Source organism: Macaca thibetana, chromosome 7 (assembly GCF_024542745.1).
Source record: "Macaca thibetana thibetana isolate TM-01 chromosome 7, ASM2454274v1, whole genome shotgun sequence".
Taxonomy (NCBI): domain Eukaryota; kingdom Metazoa; phylum Chordata; class Mammalia; order Primates; family Cercopithecidae; genus Macaca; species Macaca thibetana.
The window spans coordinates 133,972,731-133,997,821 of NC_065584.1; the positions used below are offsets into that span (position 1 = coordinate 133,972,731).

Consider the following 25,091-nt stretch of genomic DNA (forward strand, 5'->3'; position numbering starts at 1 on the left):
TTAAATAACCAAAAAATGGAATAGTATACCTTGAAATAAGTCTTCAAATAACTTGTAGTTATGTGAAGATGCCAATACTCAATAATACTGAGTATGAAAAGAAGGTAAGCACAGCTATCTTTAAAACATAGAGATAGATGATAGATTGGTAACAGTAGACTAAAAGGACATTTACAAAAATGTTATCAGTGTTCATCTGTGGAAATGTAGTGTTTATATTTTCTGTGAAAATCCAATTTTCAAAGATGATAAAAACATAGATACATTACCATTATCTTTTTTTTCTTATGGTACTTGTTTAGAAATTCCCCATATCTTTCCAATTTTCTATAAGAACCTTTAAGAAAACAAGAATTCACAGTATATTATATATATGTACCTCCTCTAAAAATAAACAAAATTTTAAATACTTTAAATAAATTATATACAAAATTATTCAATGAAATCAATTAGCAATTTTGATAAGCATATGTTAATACACACTGTTAGCTGAATTAATAATTGGAATTATTATATAAAGTATATCTTGTTTCATTTTTCTGAAATACCATGTTCCAACTAACATGTCTGTGGCACTTACTCCTATGTCTAAAGTTTTACGTCAACCCCTCTCTCCTAAAAAAGTCCACATTTTTCAAATAGCTCAGCCACTTACACTTGGTTGTTTCATGGTCACCTTAATTTCAATAAAGTGCAGTACTGTGGAGCATGGCCCAGTGAGACAATATGGTGGGGCTCTGAAGTCAGATAACCTAGATAGACTTGAATCCAAGTTCTGATATCTACATATTGAGGACAATACGTATATAAAACATTACCTTTTCTAGAAAACAGGAGGAAGATATAAAAGGATATGTTCACACTTTGTTTGTGGATATTTTATTTCATTACGAGATGAATTTATACGCACACACGGATGTCTGTATGTGTGTATACAAGATATATATATGTGTGTGTATTTATATATACATACACAGAAGCTATATATAACTTTTATACATTAAAAATATAAAATTTTAAAAATGTATAATTTAAATACAAAAATTTAAAAAGTTAATTTTGAAGTGTATTTAAACACATCTTCAGAATTACACAAATCTAAGTCCAAAAAAGAATATTAAATACGAAAATAACATAATGAATCTAATTTGATATCTAAAAATACTTTATAAGTACAATTAATATCATTTTCAAGACATCTATATGACAAATTTGCCCATTAAATCAAGAATAAGACAAGAATAAGTATTTAAAACTATTCTGGAAATGCTCATACAATTAGATAAGAAAAATGTTATACAAATATCAAAAAGTAAAAATTATCATTACTTGCTGTACGCTTTGTCATTCATGCAGTTATTCCATAGTGAATACCAGTGACTCCTACAAACTAGCCTGCGAGCCCGTATAGGTTAACTATCACCCCTTTTACTTTCAGTTTTAGATATTTCTGTTCTATCCTGACCCTTGCTGATATGTTTGTTTCCAGTAGGAATATTAATTGATGCAATCTTGCTCTCCTGTTTTTGTAATACTCTGTACCTCCACTCCACTTTAACAAAAGCTTAACAGTTTAACAACTGTTTTAAGGCTTTGTTTTAGTAATGCTTCCTTTGAAACCACATATTTATGTTCAACTAAAAAAATCTGTATTGAACCATTTTGAAATGAAGAGGTTTTAAAATAAGATATTTTTAAAATTTATTTTATACCTTGGAATTTCATTATTTATGAGATTACACACAAACACACACACACACACACAACTGACCAACCATTACTTTACTAATACAAAAAATAAGGACGGGCCAGGTGCACTGGCTTATGCTTGTAATTCCAACACTTTTGGAGGGTGACTCAGGAGGATCACTCGAGGCCAAGATTTGGAGATCAGCCTGGGAAACATAGTGAGACTCCATTTCTATAAAAGATAAAAATAAATAAGGCTCACTTGTCTCAGAAATCATGCTTTTCCACTTAAATATTTTAGAGGTGTGGTTTTGCAAAATAAGTGAATATTCCTTTAATTTTGATTCCATGATCAAAAGTGCTTCAAATATTCGAGGAACATTTTCCCATAGGTGTGTATAAATTGAAACAAATGAACTATCTTCTTTTATTTTTTTCAGAGTACATGACCATTCATCATCATCTCTAAAATGGATTTCCCTTGGCCAATAATCCTGCAAAAAATGTGAAAGAGAGAATACAGCTTAAGTCATTTTTAATGAATTTAAATAATAGAGTTCAAAACCAATGAGCTATAATTGAGATTTTATTCCACAGAATTGTTTTTAAATTACTTTTTAAAAATTTGAAACAATCACAAACATCATAAAAGTTACAAGTGCTTTACTAAAACTATTTTCCTGAATCATTTCAGAATAATTTGCTTATATGATAGCCCATCATCCTTTAAAACTTCAGTGTATAGTTCCGAAAACCAAAAACATTCTCCTACATAATAAATGTAACCATTAAAATCAGGAAATTGGCACTGATACATTATTTATATTTAATACAAAGACTCTACTCAAGTTTCAGTGGAACCAATTATGCCCTTTATAGCAAAAGAATCTAGTTCAGAATAAAAATGTTAGGTTTTGACTTCATGTCTCTTTGGTCCCTTTCAGTCTACGACTGTTCCATAGTATCTGTGGGGATGCGAAGGGAGAAGATTAGAAGAGATAATTTTAATTTATTTTCATTTATTTTCTAGTTTTATTAAAGCATAAAATTTTAAATATTTATGGTGCACAATGTGAAGCTTCGATAAATGTATACACTGTGCAATGACTGCCAAAAAGGTAATTAACATATCCATCACCTCGCACAGTTAACGTGTGTGTTGAGAACATTTAAGATCCACTCTTTTAGCAATTTTCAAGTACACAATACATTATTATTAACTATGATCATCATGCTGACCAATTGATCCCCAGAATTTATCTATTCTGTCTGAAACTTCCCACCCTTTAATCCATTTCTCCTTTTCTTTCACAAGCCCCAGTAAGACTCCATTCTACTTTCTGCTCCTATGAGTTCCATTTTTATACATTGCACTTATAAGTGAGGTCATGCCACAGTTTCCTTTTGGTGCCTGGCTTATTTTTTACATAAGCTGGGATCCATGGCAAAGTTATGTGCTCAGTTCACTCTCCTTTCCCTTTCCCACATGAAAGGTATCTCCCTCCACACTGTTTTGCCCTTGCTTGGTAACTTGAAAATGTCCTTCCTAACCTCTTCAAGATATCTTTTCTTATTTCTGTGCTACGCCTAGGACTCCCATATAGTGAAGGCTAGTAATATCTCAGCTGGATTCCTTAGCTCTTATAAAGGTCTTTTTCTTGCAAAGATAGTTGTTCAAATTGATATTTCTGCAAAGGGATAAAGGCTATTTTGCCATCTTCCTGGAGTCATTCCTCCTCAGTCTTTTTCTTTTTCTTTTTTTTTTTTTTTTACTTTTATATATTCAAAGCCATGAGTTCACACTGATGCCTCTAATTCCAATTCTAACCATTCTAGTTTTCTCTCTTTCCATATTATAATTGCCATCCCTAACAATTAAAAACCTAGCTGCCATTATCTTTAATATATTTACTCATTTGATCAATCCTTTTATGTAACCAATCTCTCATATTTGCTCCCAGACTCTTCCCTACGTGGATACCCTTTTCATACTACTTGGGCTCTAATACTCCATGTCAGGTTGCCAATTCTGCGAGGACATCCTCCTTACCCCCATTTGATCTCTGACCTCCCACATCAGAGTGAAGGCTACCTTCCTCTTCTCCCTTTATGTATGAATATCATCATCATTCCCTTGGATTCTGATACCTGTGGTGTCACATGGACATCCTCCTCACCATTGTTGGACTCAGAAATCTTGCTCAGGGCCACCACAGCAAACCCTTCTTTCTCAATGTGGAAGCCTGCCTTGTGTGGCCGCCAAATAGCTTTAATACTAAATTGTTTAGGAAAGGAAGGAGATGGAATCAAAGGGAAACAAGGGAAATGAAGAGAAGAAGGGAAGTGGAACCACAACATTAATATTTGCAAATCTAAGTATAAGATCTTTTAATATAATCAAATAATAGCAAAACAAAGAAAGTCAACATAATTAAAAGCTTATGAATAATGAGAATACGTTTTGGAATGGTGGGAGACTTGTGTAGGATGAAACTCTGCAATGGAGTTTGGGTAAAATACACTGGGGACTTAGCTTAAGAGGAAGAAATCTGAAGCCTGCAGATCAGAAATTTCAAACCCACCTAGGGCTGTGCCATCTCCTTTTCTCTTCCTTTAAAAGCAATCCTAAACTCATCATACACGTGTTCATTTATTAACTGTGCTAACAGTAAGATATGAAAATAATACCCAGTGTTTAACACTGGAAAACTTTTCCAAAAAGGTCCCTCTGTCATTTTGAAAAAAAGAGTGTTATATAAATACGTAAGTGCCCTCTTTCAAATCCTGTAAATGTGTATCTTAAATAAGACACATAGCCACTTGGGAAAGTTTTCCAGCATTGAAATGTGGAAAATTGTGTCAAAAATTTAAAAGACTTTGAAGAATAAGAAAAGGTCACAGGGCAAAATCCCTGAAGACAAACACTGTCAATTTAGAATGGCAGATACTTTGAAAACATAGTCCTTATGAGTCATGTGTTGCTGTTGTTAGGGGAGTTGAGAGAGTAGGAAGAGGCTAAAAGGAATTTGAAAAGATGTTATAATATGTACAAATCTTTATGAAAATGTATTCTTTATGTCAGGCTTGAGATATCACAATCCTTTTTCCCAAGATATTGAAATATTATGAGCTGAATAAAGTTTCCAGAAATTCTACAAGGCTGATGAGACTCTGTCTTCTCTACATTACCCAGGTAATCAAGGGATTGACTGGTATCCCAAAGCCATTAATACAAAGAAGGTGATTTTTAAATTCTTTTAATGAATTCTTTGTGGCTGTATTATTAAATGGATACCAGATGATTATATTGAAGTAGATCATATCTTATAGCAGATCATAATCTATTTTCCCCATTTCATTTCTCTATTACCTTCCTTCCTTATTCCTTTATATTTTGCCTTCAGTAAGATACCTCTTGAATAGAGTGTTATCTGAAAAATAAATTTTGTGGCCAGACCTAAAAAGGCAAACTGAGTCAACTAGCAGCTAACAGGCAGATGAGATGTCAGGCAGCTCATACTGCCAGAAAGGAAATTAACACTACTACTAGAGTATGAGCATCCAGAGTCTATGGTGATTATATTAATTAAAAGTAAATAAATGTATTCAAATCCCAAAGGAACAAAAGAATTGGACTAGAAGTTATTGTTCCCTATGGAGTTAAATTCTACATTATAGTACTGTGGTCCTTACTGATAAGTAAGAAGAACATTTATCTTATTTAAAACAGGGTCAGTGAAGCAAGAACTGGCTATGTCTTTGTTATGTTTATTTTAATTACTGCAATTAACTATGGCAGTGGCAGAAGCACAAATTATTATATGCTAATACAAAACTAGAGATGGAGAAGGGAGAGTAGACAGACAAAAGGGCTCTCGTGGAGTTTAGAGACGAATTTTTTTTATTGAATATATAGTTAAATCTTCACCCATGTCCCAAAGCCCAAGAGACAATGCTGAAGTATCAAACAAAAGGTAAGAAATAAGAAGCATGACTAGAATTAGTAGGAAAAGTGACTATTATTTAGCTCTTCTTCCCTTATATTAAGCTTTGATATAAGGATTTAAATGGATTAATGAATAAATAAATGAATAAACAAATAAGCAAATAAATCAGGCTATTCCCTCAATAAAGAGAATGGGATTGAAATAATTATTTTCTCTATCATAAAATAATTTTGATCCTCTAAGAAAAATCATAGCATGGATCTGAGTACTCTCCAGATACAGATTACAAATCTAACAGGCCTGTTAACAAAAATTAACATTGATGAACTAAGAGAAGATGAATTAAAGTTCTACCAGATAAAAGTTGCATGGACACAGAAAAAAGGTAGTCAGAAATAAATAACACGAAAAATAAAAAGTATAATAAATAAATATGGAAGAAATTGGAATCAATATTTTAGTACTTGAAGAACCAAAAAGAGTTTTTTAAAGTGTGATAGTAAAGAGAAATGAGACAAAAAGGAGGAAGATAATACAGATTCCATAAGAGTAGAAATTTTTGTCTTTGTTCATTGCTGTAACTCCAGTGTCCAGAAAAATATTGCACAAATAGTGGGTAGTGAACAGAAATAACTAAACGAGTCAATGAATAGGGTAAGTAAGAGAGCTGACACTGATACAACAATAGTGGAAAAAGAAGTTATAAAAATAAACTATAAAAATATTTTTATAAAAATAAAACTAGAAACAGAATTGTGATGGAGTAAAGGGAATGTGGGAAATGATCAACAGAGAAATGAGAGGATAAAAACAATTGAAGATAAAAAGATAACACGGAAGTATAACAGGAGATAGGAAGAGGTGAAAGAGAGTAGATGATATAAAATATTAAAATTACCAAAAAAGATAGAAATGGTAGGAACTGGCAAAAAAGAGAAGACTTTAGATGATATGATAAAAGATTAAGTAGAAGACAAGAGAAACCAGTAGCTAACATGTAGGTTGCAAGTACTGTTATAATGCTAGTTAATAGCAGAGCTTGGATTAATAATATGCTTCAATTCTAAAAGAATAACAGCTCCACGAGGGCAGGCATCTTTGCTTGTTTTTATTCACTGATGTATCTTAAGCATCTATGTGCCTGGCACATAGCAGGTGTTCAAAAATATTTCTTAAATGAATTCATGGCAGTCACTACTTTTTTTTTTTTTTTTTTTTTTTGAGACGGAGTCTTGCTCTATCACCCAGGCTGGAGTGCAGTAGCGCAATCTCGCTCACAGGAAGCTCCGCCTCCCAGGTTCACGTCATTCTCCCGCCTTAGCCTCCGGAGTAACTGGGACTACATGCGCCCGCCACTACGCCCGGCTAATTTTTTTGTGTTTTTTAGTAGAGACGGGGTTTCACCGTGTTAGCCAGGATGGTCTCTATCTCCTGACCTCATGATCCACCCGCCTCAGCCTCCCAAAGTGCTGGGATTACAGGCGTGAGCCACCGCGCCCGGCCAGCAGTCATTACTTTTTTACCATCGTCTATTAGACAAAGACTTTGTATAGCAAACAAAAAATTAAACATCTAGTGATTTTATTCCTGAATATTTTCAAATATCCAATAGTTTGGCAACGTATAAACATACTCAAACCATAAAAAATAACTACAGAATGTGAATATTTGGTTGTGAAATTCAGACAATAAGAAAAGATTTACAGATAAACCTATAAATGACAAAATGATACAAATGGATATGTTGTTTTATCAAATGCTATCTGATAAAAATTGAAGGCTATAAATACAGCCTTTGAATACAAATATAAATATGTCCTTTGCATACAAAGATGATACTACTGACATACTATTAATAAGACATGGTTTGATTTGGTTTTATCCTATATTTAGTGAAGAGCTGGCATAAACCTATTATCTTGATTTGATTGGTATCACTCTCAATTTAAACACAGGGATTACATATTTACTACTTCAAATAATTAGAATTTTTTATTTAAAATCATAGGTCCTCAAACATGTATAATAATACAGTCTCCATTATTTGCTGAATTTAGCTTAATTTTAACTTAAAACTTAAAACATTAAAAAGTCCTGAAACATTGTCATTAGGCTGCAGCACATTTGCATCATTATTTAAATCAAAAATAGTTACAAAAAGTTTGTCCTAAAAGTATTTCAACATACTTAGCTACACCATGTGACTGAAGCAAACTTTTGTAACTAGGAATGTTTTCATCCAAGCGCAATCCTTTCCCAAAACATTGAAAGTAAAAACAAAAAAACCAAAAAAAAAAACAAAACAAAAAAAATCTTATCTAAACAAATATAAAAACAGAAAATATATATTTAAAAGTAGATATTTCCGAAACTACATTGTTAGCAGTTTAATCACAGCAAACACTATTTATATTTAAGCATAAATAAATGTAGATTATTTATATTCCAATCCACTCAAAATACAAACATACCTCATTAAAAAGCCATCTTTTCTCTGTTTTCTATACTGACATGTTTATTCTGACCCTTACTTGACATTCCTCAATGCAAAACAAATATGACCTTCACACTTGCAGGTGCATGGATCCAAGGGAAGACTTAGCGAGTCCAAAACTCCAGGCGAAGTCAATAATTAAACATAACAATGGAAACTGAACTTTCAACAGGAAAACACATTTTGAATTTTTCACTCTGATTCAATAATCAGGGAATATTGATGTAACACCTCTACAAATTACCTGTCTCAGGTGTGGTGCATAAATAAATGAGGTAAGTAAGCATAATTGTTGGATATTCTTTAAGGTGTAAATACATAAGACAAAAATCTTACATTAACAAAAGTATATAGAAATGTCTGTATAGGGCTAGAATTTTTTTAATGTGAAAAAGAGAATAGAATGTTGACAAGAGGGAAAGACTACAACATACAGCCTACTCAAAGGACATAAGTATTTATATACACACTTTCCACATTGAAACATATTTCAGAAATTTCTAGTCTTAAAGTTTGTTCTAAGCCTTCTACATCTCCATAACTGATATTTTAAAATGATATATTGGCACAGAAAATAAGATGCTCTACTCACCCAATTTTGAAACTTTAAGAATTCTTCAATGCTCTTTGGAGGTTCTTGCATTTTCTAATAAAGTAATATCAATATTGTTTATTGGCATTAACTCACTAGACTATTCATAATATTTACAAATAATTTACTCAAATGAAAAAATACTCTAAGTTATCATTTTTAGAGCAGGAAGATATCATAAAATGTTCACTTTGTACCATCCCTCCACTTTGAAAAGGGACACACATAAATGTTTAAATTCTTAGCCTCCAAACCAACTTTTATAATAGGCTTCCCTCTTATACACTAGCCCTAGAGAAAAACTCCACATGAATCTTGCTTAAGGTCCTCATTTCAGATTCCTAAAAGAGTTCCAAGATATTTTGGGCTATCATGGATAGGCTCTATAATAAATCCAGAGCCAAAAATATAATATGTTCTTGCTGATAAAGTATTTTAAAAAGTTAACTAGTTACATAGTTAAAATAAATTTAAATGTTTGGATGTTCCAGTCTAATAGAAAAAAGTCACATTTTAGTATTCTTTGTGATTTCAAATGTATTCAACATTAGACAAACTAATTTTAATCCAGACCACATCTTTCTCCTTTGTGCCTTAGAGACTTTGCCTACATTCTTTCTTCTGCCTAGAAGTCTCCCTTTCCCAAACCCTCTTCTTCCAATCCTTTCTTGGCCTATTTAACTCTTACTTCAAATAACAAATTAAAAGTCACTTTGTCCATCAAGCCTTTCTTATCCCCCAAAGTTTTCTCCATGGTAACATACAGCAGATTATCTCTATGAGGACAGAAACTATGGTGCAATCACAGTTTCACACAGTGGCTGGTTCATAGTCAATGCATAATAAGTACTTGCAATGTGCATAAATGAAAGCATAAATGAGTAGATGAATGTCAGAAATGTATAGGTACTTGAAAAATAATAAAAATACTTCTAGAGAATGAAAATCTAGTGAGAAGGCAATAATAAGAAGAATTTAGAAGTCTAATGCCCTAATATCCATGGTGATATCACTGAAAAGATTGTATTACATTTTTATTTATTAAAACACATATTTCATATCAATATATAAAGTGGTCAAGATTACAGAATCACATGTTCATGTTTTAGAAAATAATTTCTAAAAAATAATTACATATTTGAGTTGGGGGATATTTCATTCATCTAAATATATGATGAGTATAAGAAAATATATAACTGATAATACAAGAAGAAGATAAACAGTGTATGTGACAACCATTATAGAAAATGAGTATTCAGTGAGGGTTAAAAAATTAAACAATTGAACTCATGGAGATAGAGGTAGAATGATGGTTGCCAGAGGCCGGGAAGGGAATGGAAAGTGAGGGGAAAGTAGGTATGGTCAATGGGTACAAAAATATAGTTTAGGGTCAAGCACAGTAGCTCATGCCTCTAATACCAGCACACTTTGGGAGGCCAAGACAGGAGGACTGCTTGAGCCCAGGAGTTTGAGACCAGCTTGGGCAACACAGCAAGAGCCCATCTCCATAAAAAAGAAAAAAAAAGTAAAACAAAACAAAACAAAACAGAGTGTCCAGGCATGGTGGCTCACGTCTGTAATCCCAGCACTTTGGGAGGCCAAGGCAGGTGGATTGCTTGAGGTAAACAGTGCCAGAGACCAGCCTGGCCAACGTGGTAAAACCCCCGTCTCTACTAAAAACACAAAAAAAGTAGCCAGGTGTCCTAGCTACTCGAGAGGCTGAGATGGGAGAATCGCTTGAACCCCAGAGGCGGAGGTTGCAGTGAGCCAAGATTGTGCCACTATACTCCAGCCTGGGTGACACAGCGAGACTCTCTCTAAAAAACAAACAGACAAATAAAAAGAGCTAGAGAGAATGAATATGATCTAATATTTGATAGAACAATTGGCTAACTATAGTCAACAATAATTTAGTGTACCTTTTGAAATAAAAGAGTATAATTGGAATGTCTACAACACAAATAAATGATAAATGCTTGAAATGATGGATACCCCGCTTACTCTGATATAATTATTATATACTGTATGTACCAAAAGTTATCTCATGTATGCCATAAATATATATATACTTACAATATACCCTTAAAAATTAAAAATAAAGATTTAAAAAAGGAAAACAAATGTTTAGACAGAAGCAAAGATGCATAGAGATGTGAAGAAAATGTTATGGGAAACAGGGAACTCTAGAGCTAGTCTGATTGAAAAGAGTAAGAGATATGAGAGACGGTGTGCACAAAAAGCTTACAGACAGAAAAATACTCATGATATAATATCTTCAGGGATAGCGAGTATAGCAGTTTGGCTAAAAGGAACTTGCAATACATTTACAAATGTACAGAATTAAACTTAATGAAAACAATTTAAGTATTGACTTTTTTTTCTTATAATGGCTGTCAAACCACTTCAAGTACAAAGCACCACAAGTAATATGCACATTTAATTAAAGGGAATTAGAAAAGTGGATTAAGAAAGTGAAACTTGCATAGTGAAGTTCTAACTAATTTCAAAAATTCCATGTTTCTCTTGGGGTAAAATTAAAATAAGGTAAAGTATAAATTAAATAGATTTCTACTTTTGGTAGGATGTAGAAGGATATAAAACACCTATACTTCCATGATAACAGTAAGACAAACTTGGACCAAAAAAAAAAATCATACTTTTCTATGAGATTAGTGAAAAGTGGTGAATGACAGGAGGCAGGACCAGTTAAATAACTTGTAAACATTCAGAGTCCCTTGTTCAAAATTATTAAGAGTTTGAAGATAATAACATCAGAGCATTAGACCAAATGCATGGTACTTCTCAGCATAAGGCCCTGTGCAACTGCAGAAATTGTAAACCCATGAAGCTGAAAACAAGCGTAATTGTCCTATAGAATTAATGTTTATGGTTTCTTTAAATAAATATAGAAATTAATCCTCCTAGTCTTAAAACTTAAGAAGGTTACATTGGTCTTATCTGAGTTCCTTTCCCAGAAAACTAACCATCAAGCCTCCCAGATAGTGTCAAGGAACTAAAACGTACCAAATCACTATATCTTGACAATTAGCCTCTAGACTCCTTACCATCGCCCATCATGATTGCCTAACTGACCACCTGTTTCCTGTTAACCAACTCCTCCTCCCCACCACTCCCTAATTTCTGTTTTCCCACACATGGTTACATTTCTTCCCTGCTCTAAAAAACTCTAATTTTAGTTAGTCAGGGAGATGGATTTGAGACTGATCTCCCATCTCCTTGGCTTCAGCACCCTATTAAAGCTTTCTTCCTTGGCAATACTCATCTCAGTGATTGGCTATGTATGCAGCGAGCATTAAGACCTAGACCAAACCCTTGGTGTTTCACTAACAAAGCCAGCTCTACCTGGGAGCCCTGATTACCTAAAACTCCAAGAGAAATATAAACTTTGTAAGTGAATGTAAAGCTGTGGAAGCTTCCTTACCTTGGGGCCAGCTCTGCTGCTCTTCCTTTGACATGTTCGTTGGCCTGCCATGGTACAGTAACTTTGCAGAAATGAAGAGAAATCAGCTGGGTCTTAGGCATCAATGTGAGTTGGTCGACCAAACTGGGGTATGAAAGATACCCAAATGCAAAAATAAATGACTCAGCCAAACAATCCCTTTTCCCCTCACCTCCAAACCTCACTTCTGACTTTTACCAAGTCATACAGTTTAACTCTGTATCTCCACTCAAATCTCACGTTGAACTGTTGGAATCCCCAGTGTTGGAGGTGGGGCCTGGTGGGAGGTGACTGGATCATGGGGGTGGTTTCTAAAGATTTTGCAACATCCCCCCAGTGCTGTTTTGTGATAGACTTCTCACGAGATCTGGTTGTTTAAAAGTGTGTAGCACCTCCCCCTTCACCCTTTTCCTCCTGCTCCAGCCATGTAGGAAGCGTCTGCTTCCCCTTCACCTTCTGCCATGATTGTGAGTTTCCTGAGGCCTCCCCATCCATGCTTCCTGTACAGCCTGTGGGACTATGAGTCAATTAAACTTCTTTTCTTTAAAATTACCCAGTCTCCGGTAGTTCTTTATAGCAATGTGAGAATGGACTAATGCACCAAGAAAGCAGCAGGGGACGAGGGGCTGGAAAACATATTCTGCTCATGAAGCTGGAGGTTCTACTATGTCATATGACAAAGGGCATGCATATAACAAGAAATGGACAAGGGAAGGCTAATAATATAAGCTATTATACTGTTTATAAGAAAAATTGGTCTGAATTTTTCTATCTTATAATGTGAAGATTTGGAATTAAGGCTATTATGGTCTCAAAAAAAATGAGTTGGGAAATGCCTCTGTTTTTTCTATTATCTGAAAGAATTTAAAAATCTGAAAGATCAGTACTATTCCTTCCTTTCTTCCTTAAATGTTTGGTGGACACTGCTAGTTATGTTCCCTGAACCTGAACCTGAAATTATGGGGGAGTTTTAAATTAAGGATACTGTAATGGACCTAATCATGCCCCCACCCCAAATTCATATGTTGAAGCCCTAACATTTAACAATATGTGACTTTATTTGGAGATGGAGTCTTTGAGGAGACAATTAAGGTTAAAAGAGGCTAAAAGAAGGGGGCTCTAATATGATTGGTGTCATTATAAGAACAGACACCAGAGAGCTTGCTTGCTCATGTTCTCTCTCCATATACACGCAAATATTTTATCTGTGAAGGTATCTAGAACTGTGAAATAATAAACTTTGTGTTGTTTTAAATCACTTTGCTTGTTTGCTGTTACAGCAGCAATAAGAAACTAATATGAGGCGAAAGAGTGAATTTTTTTTTTTTTTTAGTATTTTGCAGATGTGAAAAATGTCACACACTTAACTGATGCTCTGTCTATATAAGAGAAGAGGCTTTGTAAGGACGTGGTGAGAAGGCAGTGGTCTATGAGCCACGAAGAGAGGCTCACTAGAAACTAACACTGATGGCACCTTGGTCTTGGACTTTTGGCCTTTAAAACTGTGAGAAAATAAACTACAGTTGTTAAGTCATCCACTCTGTGGTATTGTATTATAGCATCCTAGGCAGACTAATACATAAGCTATCAAAATTAATATAGGATCATTCAGCTATTCTATTACTTCTTAATTTTGGTAAATTATCTTTCAAGAAAAATTAAAATGTCAGGTATTTTGATATAAATATTTATTCTTAATATCCTCTTATTGTCTTTACAATCTGTAGTGTCTGTGGTGATGTTTCATTTTTCATTTCTGAAATTTGTACTTTTCTTTATCTTGGTCAGTCTAGCTAAAGGCTTATCAATTTTATTAATCTTTGCAAAGAACTAGTTTTGGCCTTGTTGCTTTTCTTTAGTGCATATTTGTTTTTAATTTCATTGATTTATTCTTATCTTTATTGTTCCTTTCCTTCTTTAAATGTTTGAGAAACTTCCAATGATAAACCCTGCTCTACCATGAAGCTGAATGCTTGACAATTCCTGTTCAGACACCATGAGGCTTTCTATCACCATTTTAATCCCTGTATTTCAAAATGGATAGAAAGTTAAAGATTATTAGATATTTATGGAATAATTGTGAAATAAAAAACATAAAAACAAAAAAATAGAAATAAAAAAAATGACTAAAAATAAAATCTAGGCATGTACAGACAATGTGGGGAACAGAAGGAAACTTCAAAAAAGTCTTTAAGATTCTTAGAGAGCTATAATAAGATAATGCATCCCTGAAACCAAAACTTCGTGTTATAAATGAATACAGAAGAGAAAATGCAAAGTACAAATATAATGATATAAATTATCCAAAAACAGTCTAGTGAAAAACAGCTGAAGAAATCTTCTAGAAACTAGAACAAAAATGTTAAAGTAAGCAAGAATCAGAGGATAAAAGAACAGTAAGTTAGAGGATTATGCCAGGAAAATGACTTTCAATCTGTAAATTTAAATATAGACAGAGCATCAATTGTGTGGCATTTTTCAGATTTGCAAGATACTAAAAAAAAAAAATTCTCCTCATAGTAGTTTCTTATTGCTGCTGTAACAAACAGCAAAGTGCCTTAAAAAATCACAGTTTATTGATTCTTCCTATCCATGAGCATGGTATGTTCTTCCATTTGTTTGTGTCCTCTTTTATTTCACTGAGCAGTGGTTTGTAGTTCTCCTTGAAGAGGTCCTTTACATCCCCTGTAAGTTGGATTCCTAGGTATTTTATTCTCTTTGAAGCAATTGTGAATGGAAGTTCATTCATGATTTGGCTCTCTGTTTGTCTGTTACTGGTGTATAAGAATGCTTGTGATTTTTGCACATTGATTTTGTATCCTGAGACTTTGCTGAAGTTTCTTATCAGCTTAAGGAGATTTTGGGCTGAGACAATGGGGTTTTCTCAATATACCATCATGTCATCTGCAAACAGGGACAATTTGACTTCTTCTTTTCCTAACTGAATACCCTTGATTTCTTTCTCTTGCCTGATTGCCCTAGCCAGAACTTCCAACACTATGTTGAATAGGAGTGGTGAGAGAGGGCATCCCTGTCTTGTGCCAGTTTTCAAATGGAATTTTTCCAGTTTTTGCCCAATTCAGTATGATATTGGCTGTGGGTTTGTCATAAACAGCTCTTATGATTTTGAGATACGTTCCATCAATACCGAATTTATTGAGAATTTTTAGCATGAAGGGCTGTTGAATTTTGTCAAAAGCCTTTTCTGCATCTATTGAGATAATCATGTGGTTTTTGTCTTTGGTTCTGTTTATATGCTGGATTACGTTTATTGATTTGCATATGTTGAACCAGCCTTGCATCCCAGGGATGAAGCCCACTTGATCATGGTGGATAAGCTTTTTGATGTGCTGCTGGATCCGGTTTGCCAGTATTTTATTGAGGATTTTTGCATTGATGTTCATCAGGGATATTAGTCTAAAATTCTCTTTTTTTGTTGTGTCTCCGCCAGGCTTTGGTATCAGGATGATGTTGGCCTCATAAAATGAGTTAGGGAGGATTCCCTCTTTTTCTATTGATTGGAATAGTTTCAGAAGGAATGGTACCAACTCCTCCTTGTACCTCTGGTAGAATTCAGCTGTGAATCCATCTGGTCCTGGACTTTTTTTGGTTGGTAGGCTATTAATTATTGCCTCAATTTCAGAGCCTGCTATTGGTCTATTCAGGGATTCAGCTTCTTCCTGGTTTAGTCTTGGGAGAGTGTAAGTGTCCAGGAAATTATCCATTTCTTCTAGATTTTCTAGTTTATTTGCATAGAGGTGTTTATAGTATTCTCTGATGGTAGTTTGTATTTCTGTGGGGTCGGTGGTGATATCCCCTTTATCATTTTTTATTGCGTCTATTTGATTCTTCTCTCTTTTTGTATTAGTCTTGCTAGCGGTCTATCAATTTTGTTGATCTTTTCAAAAAACCAACTCCTGGATTCATTGATTTTTTGGAGGGTTTTTTGTGTCTCTATCTCCTTCAGTTCTGCTCTGATCTTAGTTATTTCTTGCCTTCTGCTAGCTTTAGAATGTGTTTGCTCTTGCTTCTCTAGTTCCTTTAATTGTGATGTTAGAGTGTCAATTTTAGATCTTTCCAGCTTTCTCTTGTGGGCATTTAGTGCTATAAATTTCCCTCTATACACTGCTTTAAATGTGTCCCAGAGATTCTGGTATGTTGTATCTTTGTTCTCATTGGTTTCAAAGAACATCTTTATTTCTGCCTTCATTTCGTTATGCACCCAGTAGTCATTCAGGAGCAGGTTATTCAGTTTCCATGTAGTTGAGCGGTTTTGATTGAGTTTCTTAGTCCTGAGTTCTAGTTTGATTGCACTGTGGTCTGAGAGACAGTTTGTTATAATTTCTGTTCTTGTACATTTGCTGAGGAGTGGAGTGCTTACTGTCCAAGATAATTTATAGATTCAATGCCATCCCCATCAAGCTACCAATGAGTTTCTTCACAGAATTGGAAAAAACTGCTTTAAAGTTCATATGGAACCAAAAAAGAGCCTGCATTGCCAAGACAATCCTAAGTCAAAAGAACAAAGCTGGAGGCATCACGCTACCTGATTTCAAACTATACTACAAGGTTACAGTAACCAAAACAGCATGGTACTGGTACCAAAACAGAGATATAGACCAATGGAACAGAACAGAGTCCTCAGAAATAATACCACACATCTACAGCCAGCTGATCTTTGACAAACCTGAGAAAAAGAAGAAATGGGGAAAGGATTCCCTATTTAATAAATGGTGCTGGGAAAATTGGCTAGCCATAAGTAGAAAGCTGAAACTGGATCCTCTCCTTACTCCTTATACGAAAATTAATTCAAGATGGATTAGAAACTTAAATGTTAGACCTAATACCATAAAAACCCTAGAAGAAAACCTAGGTAATACCATTCAGGACATAGGCATGGGCAAGGACTTCATGTCTAAAACACCAAAAGCAATGGCAACAAAAGCCAAAATTGACAAATGGGATCTCATTAAACTAAAGAGCTTCTGCACAGCAAAAGAAACTACCATCAGAGTGAACAGGCAACCTACAGAATGGGAGAAAATTTTTGCAATCTACTCATCTGACAAAGGGCTAATATCCAGAACCTACAAAGAACTCAAACAAATTTACAACAAAAAAACATACAATCCCATCAAAAAGTGGGCAAAGAATATGAACAGACATTTCTCAAAAGAAGACATGCATACAGCCAAGAGACACATGAAAAAATGCTTATCATCACTGGCCATCAGAGAAATGCAAATCAAAACCACAATGAGATAACATCTCACACCAGTTAGAATGGCAATCATTAAAAAGTCAGGAAACAACAGGTGCTGGAGAGGATGTGGAGAAACAGGAACACTTTTACACTGTTGGTGGGATTGTAAACTAGTTCAACCATTATGGAAAACAGTATGGCGATTCCTCAAGGATCTAGAACTAGAAGTACCATATGAGCCAGCCATCCCATTACTGGGTATATACCCAAGGATTATAAATCATGCTGCCATAAAGACACATGCACACGTATGTTTATTGCGGCACTATTCACAATAGCAAAGACTTGGAATCAACCCAAATGTCCATCAGTGACAGACTGGCTTAAGAAAATGTGGCACATATACACCATGGAATACTACGCAGCCATAAAAAAGGATGAGTTTGTGTCCTTTGTAGGGACATGGATGCAGCTGGAAACCATCATTCTAAGCAAACTATTGCAAGAACAGAAAACCAAACACCGCATGTTCTCACTCATAGGTGGGAACTGAACAATGAGATCACTTGGACTCGGGAAGGGTAACATCATACACCGGGGCCTATCATGGGGAGGGGAGGGGGGGAGGGATTGCATTGGGAGTTATACCTGATGTAAATGACGAGTTGATGGGTGCTGATTAGTTGATGGGTGCAGCACACCAACATGGCACAAGTATACATATGTAACAAACCTGCATGTTATGCACATGTACCCTAGAACTTAAAGTATAATAAAAAAAATTTTAAAAAAATCACAGTTTATTATTTCACAGGTCTAGAGGTCAGGAATCTGAAATGGGTCTGCAGGGCTATGCTCTTTTCATGTTTTGTGTGTGTGTATGTGATGGAGTTTCACTTTTGTTGCCCAGCATAGTAAATTTACTTGCGTAACAAAAAAACGCAAAATATTGATGGTTTAATACACATAATTTTTTTTCTCCCAGAAGATCTTTTTGTGAGAAAGGGGGCTTCTAGCAGTCCCATGCTATCCTTTGCTCAGAACTCCTCCCTCTATCTTCAAAGCCAGCAGTGTAGAATCTTCTCCCCTCTCTTGACATCTTGTCTCCCTCTTATAAGGACTCTTTGATTATGTCCAGCCATCCAGATAATCCAGGGTAATTTTCCCCATCTCCTTAATCACATATGCAGTTCCTTTTGCCATATAAGATAAAATATCAATAGGTTCTTAAGATTAGGATATAGACATATTTGGGGGTCATTATTCTGTCTACTACACTCCTATTTACCTTTTTTCAGGAAGGCATTAGAGGATGTAGTTCATTTTTAAAAAGGGATTAAACAAAGAAAAAGGAAACAAGTGATCTAACACACAGGAGAACAGTATTACATTGCAGAAACCAGCAATCCTGAATAAACTAAAGGTTGTAATGCTGTAGGAAGAGTATCTGTAAGGAAAAAAAAATCTACTGGATTATCTGATGTATTTCACTGTGATGCTTTAGCAGTTTGCCAAAGTGTTTGAGGACAGATTAATAATACGTTAAAAATGGCAGTTATTAAGAGAAAGGAAAGTAAAAGGTTGTATTAAAAGTGAATGTGATCTTAATATGCTATGTGCCTTGGGGTTGAATGACCTTTACCTAGACAGTAGTGATAACACTAAACGTTGATTTAGCCAAAGCCTATCATATCACTATATTGATAGGTAAAGGGACAAGAAGAGTGTATGAGGTAGAGAGGGAATGTTCACACACTTGGAGGTGGTACTGTTATAAAAGACCTATATCACTGCCTTCCGTAGGAGAAAGTCAATGGGTAATGTCTGAAATTGGAAAACCAAGAAATTGCAATGTAAGTATATTTAGACATAGTGGATAATAGACAAAATATTTAAAACACTTGAATTTTCCTTTGGTGAGCAGAATTGAGAATAGAGTAGAAGGGTTGGAGACTACAGGGTTTTCTTTAACCTCAGAATGTGGCAAACTGTTAGTGCTCACCAATATGTGTGTGTTTCTCTACATTTCCCAAAATCCCCTGCAGTTAAAGTGGGGGCCTTGGGACTAAATTCTGGCCAACAGAATGTGGCCAAATTGATATATGTTATTTTTAGGGTTGACGTTGGGTGATTCGCCATACTTTCTTTCTTGTCAGATAAGCTAGTCCTAGAAGGCAGCAGAACCATTAAAAATAAAAACATTTGGCCTTGAATTTAACATTTCATCTGACTAGAAATAGCCAAAATGGATCTTTTGTGAGAAAAAAGACAAAACAAAACATGTATTAAACTGTTGATATTTTGGGGTTTTCTGTTACAGAAGTAAATTCACTACGCTGGTTTTAAAACATCGACAAGATTTGCCAATCCTTTGAGAAGAGGGATCTATGTCTCCTTTCCTAAAATGCAACAGGACTTTGACACACTTGTAAGCAAAAGAAAGTGAGGGAAGTAGCACCGTGTTACTTTTTGAGGCAAGGTCAGAAAAGGTCAGGCAATTTTTGCTTTGTTCATTGCAACACTCCCTTTGGAGCTCTGAGTTTAAGCTAAGAAGTCTGACTACCTTGCTGCCATACTGTGAGGAAGTCCCGGCCATATAGTTACAGAAGCTCTGCTAGCATGCCTACTCTAGTCTTTCTGAGTTACCAAAGAAAAGCTGATGACTGTGCCCTACTGACAACATCACCTGTAAACATAATAAAATGGTTGTTTTAAGCCACCATATTTTGGAGTAATTTATTACATACAATAGCAACCCAATGCTCAATCTAACAAATAGTATCATTTACTTTTTAATCTGTGCAATTTAACTATTTTGATAAAACTTAGTTAAGCTAAAAAGGAAAATGGGTGTGAATTACTTATTCCTGGCTTATAGACTTTGCTATTCTACTTTCCCTACCCAGAAAGTTCACCTTTCTCCCTAAATCACTGGCTTTCAAACTTTTTAGAGTTTGAAATACACTAAGAAATACATTTTACAAACAAGCCCTAGTGCACACATACATGCATATATATAATTAAAAGCTCCATACAGTAGCACTTTACTAAGTAACACTAAATTTACTTACATGCACTGATATTTCCAATCTATATTGTTTCAATTTTTTTTTTAAGTGCAAAGAGATTTCCTTGCTTACAAATGGGTCAAGACCTCCACTAATGGGGTCCCACACAATCCCCTTTCCAGTTGAAAACACTATCCTAAACCTAAATCATTCTTCAAGGCCTTACCCAAGTTCGAAAAAGAAGCCTTTATTGACCACTCCATTCTCAGCTTTCTTGAAATTCCTGTAATGTATTCAGTTGCATTTTTTAATCTCAGTAGTAAGAATATTGCATTTTCTGTACTTAAATTTAACATGCTTTACTTGATATCGTGAGCACTTCTAGGGCATTGTAATGTCCTTTATCTACCACTCGATAAATTCAGAGTGCTCAATAAAACATTGCTCAGCATTTGACCATTGTGTTTTAAAATCTTAGTTGTTAGAGTGCACTTCAGTTTGGGCATTCTTTGGGGAGAGGCACTGACAAATGTTCTAATAACTCATCCACATATTATACTTCAAACTGGAAAAACACACAAAATAGTTTTAACTCTATATGCGTGTTTTTATGCAAACTAAATCATAAAGATACAAATGATTTTTCTAATAGCTTTCATTACCATACAGCGCACGAAATAATGATATTGATATAGCCACGAAAGAGTAATATAACCAAGTTCTCACAACTAAAATATCTTTGAGGTGGGCAAAATGCCAACTTTTCTCTGGGATCAACATTTCTTCACAACTCACTGCAACTACGCCTTGAGAGTATGTTTCGAGAACCGCTTCCCAATTATGTTGTCCCAGAAAGAATCGGGAGGAAACCGGGTGAAAGGCTGCGAGGCTTGAGGCGGGTCCCAGACGAACGCGGCCCTGCCCCACGCCAGAGCCTCTCAGAAGTGCGACACCGCCGCAGAGAGAGAGGCTGAGGCGGAACTTCCAGTCTAACCCCGCCCCGCTGTCTTCCCAGCCTTTTGCTTAGGCCGCGCGGTCTGCGTTGTGCGCGGCCCCAGCCCTAGCAACGACTCTAGTAACTGCCTGGCTCCTCCCTCTGGTGTCTCCGGGAAAGCGCTCCGTCTGGTCCGTGCACTATCACGGCCCGGTGCGTGGCCCGGGCTCGGGCTCGGGGGGTGCTGGAGACGCGTGGAGCTGTTCGAGGACTCGCGGGTGTGCAGGTCTGAGTACCACTCCGATCCCTGGTGGAGGTCTCCGCGCCTCTCTGGAGACCAGTGGTCTGGCCCCAGAGGTGCGGCCGCGGGAAGTGGACATTCTTTGTCAGGACCCTAGCGGAGGTCGCGCTGGGTGTCGCCTGTGAGGGGGATCCTCGGTCCCTGCGCGGTCTCTTGCTTTTTTTAGGATCTTGCGGGCCCTTTGGGGAAAAGGTTTCCAAATTTTTCCTCAAAAAAAAAAAAAAATTGTTTTTCCTACCAATAATTTTCGGTGCATTCCGCCCCAACGAAAAATATGTCCTGGCAAAGTCAGTTCCCTAGGAACCCCATACTTTATTTTATTTTTTTTTAGTATTTGGAGTGGTTTGTGGGGGTTTGGTTATTACGGAAGGGGAAGCGTAGTACAGACGTAGAATTAGCGATGCCATGCAGTGTAGTTAAAATATTGAGGTTGTGGTTACATAATAAACAAAAGAGCCTTTTCTTACGTCTAAATTATTTATTGGGAATGTAGGACAAATAAGGAAGTATATTAACATTTTTTGGTCAGCAGGTCCACAAAGTTGGATGGTAAAATCGATACTTTAGATCGCAGCATTTAAGGACTAACCCAATGCACCATGAAAACGAAGGCAAGACAGTCTGCTACCATATGGCGGGTGGTGTGGGAGGGGCCGTTGATCCTGTATAAAAAAGAGTACTACCTTGGATTGTGAAAAATGAATGTTGGAACTGTAGGTCCAAGTTCTTAAAAATACTCTAGACTAAAGAAAAATTGTTTTTTTTCCTAATACTGAATTGGTCCACAATACAGTACAGGGGAGTCTATATAATGTTCCATTGGGAGGTGAGTCAGCTTGCAATAATGGAAGAGGTAGAAGCTTTTTCTGTTATTATTTTGGGGAAAAAAAAATTGCCAGCCTGCCACTTGTGCTAGGCTGCAGATGGCCCATAAAGATAGTTTGTCAGATACTTCAGTAGTGAGATGCTTCCTGGATGTGTTTTGCAGAATGGTTTTGATTTAGTTAACTAGTGTTTGTTGAGTGCCTCCTGTTGCCTAAGAATCAGTAATAGGTGAGATAGGTGAGATCGGGGAAGGAATCTGCTCTTACAGAGTTGAATGGGAGAGGGGATAGATTCGCTAAAGTACCTCCACAATAAATGCATTTTTCCATGTCAAATATGTGGAACTAATAATAAGTACTCAAAGATAAAGAGATTTAAGACATTGCTGTGACCCATCTATGAGTTAATAAGGAACTGAATTAGAGTCCTGACTTTGAGGGTGAAGATAGAGGATTACGTACAAGGTAGAATTGATGCAACTTGGTGAGTATAATTAATTTGGGGTGGAAATTGAGTAGAAGGAGGAATAAAAAATTAATGTATTTTTAGCCTCAAGTTCCAGAATGATGGACGCACCATCAAGGTGTTAAAATTGTTAGTTCTTAGGAATAGTCTTTATGTTTTCTAAGTATTTCTAGCCCCCATGACTCAAATTGTATTTCCTTGCACATATTTGATGTTAACAAGTATGTTTTAAAGATTTTAAATAACCCCATTTGCAACAAATGATTTACTCACAGTCGAGACAGGTTGTTGGCTAGGTTAGGACAGATACCCTGATCATGTAGTTTCAGAGACCGTTGGAGGAAGCTGCCCATGATTTACGATTGCTGGCCTCTTCTGCGTGGCCACCTCAGCCGTAAGTGAGAGAATGTAGGTGAACTAGGAGGTGGAGCCATAAACATTTCTCTTTTACTGTCTTACAGGTATTTGTGGTGGTTGATTTTTTGTAGAGGAAAGTTATTTATATAAGGTTTCACTAATATCCATTTAGTTATGTGGATAGCAGGTCTGTGAACTGCAAAGTGTTATTTCTGAGGTATCTCTAGGAGGAATGCATGTCGAGGGTCCTAGGATAACTCCAAAAACTCACCAATGGTTTTCTGTTAAATGTCAGGCAACCACAGTAACTTTCATGACATCCACAGGGACTGCATTTTTCAATCCCACTATACTTGGTCCTTTGGCACATGCAGTCCCGCTAAATAGCTACTGGAATACCCAGGAAAATGAAGTCAGGTTAAGCTAGTCCAATCAAATTTCATTTTTTAGGATGAATCACATCATCTGAATAACTCAGGACTATTAAAGCCTCAAAATGTTTCTCCGTAAGAACCTCAGGCAACACCAGGACAAACCCAAAGAGAGTTTGGGTGAAACTTAGCTTCTTATGTGCAGCAAAGAGATGCCAACAGAGCATTTGCAACTCTCATTTCTGGGGACTATTAGGATCTCTTCCCAAACTTTTTTTTCTCTGTTTTAGAGATGGGATCTCACTTTGTTGTCCAGACTATTCTCAAACTCCTGTGCTCAAGTAATCCTCCCACCTTAACCTCCCAAATGCTAGTATTAAAGGCATGAGCCACCAAGCCCGGCCCTTCCCAAGCTTGGAACTTCTTTACCTGGGTCGCAGATGGACTCTAGGAGAGCTCCAAACCTCCTGAAATTGTGTGCAAAATATTGTGTCTGTATATTCATCTAGGGATGAGGTTTACGATTTTCATGTGATTCCTAAAAGAATCTGAGGTTCAAGAAAAGAGGGCATCTTAATATCCTGCACTTTTAGTCATTTAGGGCATGGTCACAAAGATCAAAGCCATTTTTAGGCAGGTGATTTGGAGTGACAGAAGTAGGTAAGATTTTCTATTTGTGTGTTAGGAAGAAGGGTTTGGACCATTGTTCTTAAATACTGCTTTCTTACCCAAAATGTAAATCTGTACCTAATCAGTACACAGCAAAAATATTTACTGTATTTTGGTTTTCCCCTTGGGTACATTTGGCTAGTACCTTTTTCTACTATAACCGGCGTCTTTGCATCTCCTTATTTGGGTCTCAAGCTCACTGGGATTTACAATTTAAAAAAAAAAAAAATTCATTTGATGAGTAATTAAATTAGTGCCACTAACTTCTTCTCAGCAAATTATGTTGTATTTTATGTTCCTCTGGACTTTTTGTTCACTTTCTATATGGGAGACCACAAAACGTGTCCTGCTCGAGTCACAGCATTCCTCTTGTCACTGTTTCTACTTAAAGTGCCTGGAGCTTCGTAGTTAAACCACAATGCCAGAAGGCTTTATAATAGGAGAATTATTTTATAGCTGTGGAATGCATATCAAATCAATAGGGCACCAGTGTTGTTTCTCCCTTGAAAGGTATCTTCCTTACAGGGTATGCAGATAACAATTTTGGCAGCCATCACCCTTTGAAGAAAATATTAAGTGGGAAAGTTATTTTACCATTTTTCTCTAGTTCTAAAGAATCAGAATGATGTATGTTTTTAAAAAGCATAAATTCTTAGAGTAAGTGGACATTAATGTTACTCTGTAAATTTTTAAGATTTATAAAATAATATATTTTACCTTACGGGATAATTTATAAATTATAATGAGTAGTAGGTGCCTCTTATTTTTTATTGGAT

General features: G+C 35.8%; 3 protein-coding genes across 6 annotated transcripts in view; 1 reads left to right on the forward strand and 2 right to left on the reverse strand.

Annotated features, from left to right (window-relative positions):
• FAM227B (family with sequence similarity 227 member B) overlaps window positions 1-21,451 on the reverse strand; it is a 283,220-nt gene extending 261,769 nt beyond the window's left edge. The window contains exons 1-5 of one of the 2 annotated variants that reach the window (XM_050797198.1): window positions 21,120-21,409; window positions 12,165-12,287; window positions 8,723-8,776; window positions 1,952-2,183; window positions 270-337 (exon numbers count right to left, since the gene is read on the reverse strand). In XM_050797198.1, coding sequence (XP_050653155.1) covers window positions 270-337; window positions 1,952-2,183; window positions 8,723-8,776; window positions 12,165-12,215 — 405 coding nt within the window. In that variant the 5' untranslated portion in view covers window positions 12,216-12,287; window positions 21,120-21,409. Of the gene's footprint in view, window positions 1-269; window positions 338-1,951; window positions 2,184-8,722; window positions 8,777-12,164; window positions 12,288-21,119 lie in introns of both variants that reach the window. The other variant, XM_050797197.1, reaches the window with a different exon arrangement.
• COPS2 (COP9 signalosome subunit 2) overlaps window positions 1-25,091 on the reverse strand; it is a 495,307-nt gene that overhangs the window by 465,821 nt on the left and 4,395 nt on the right. The gene's annotated exons all lie outside the window — the stretch shown is intronic.
• DTWD1 (DTW domain containing 1) overlaps window positions 21,552-25,091 on the forward strand; it is a 35,431-nt gene continuing 31,891 nt past the window's right edge. The window contains exons 1-2 of one of the 3 annotated variants that reach the window (XM_050797209.1): window positions 21,553-21,613; window positions 22,161-22,239. The gene's annotated coding sequence lies outside the window, so the exon portion shown is untranslated. Of the gene's footprint in view, window positions 21,685-22,160; window positions 22,240-25,091 lie in introns of all 3 variants that reach the window. The other 2 variants (XM_050797207.1, XM_050797208.1) reach the window with 2 other exon arrangements.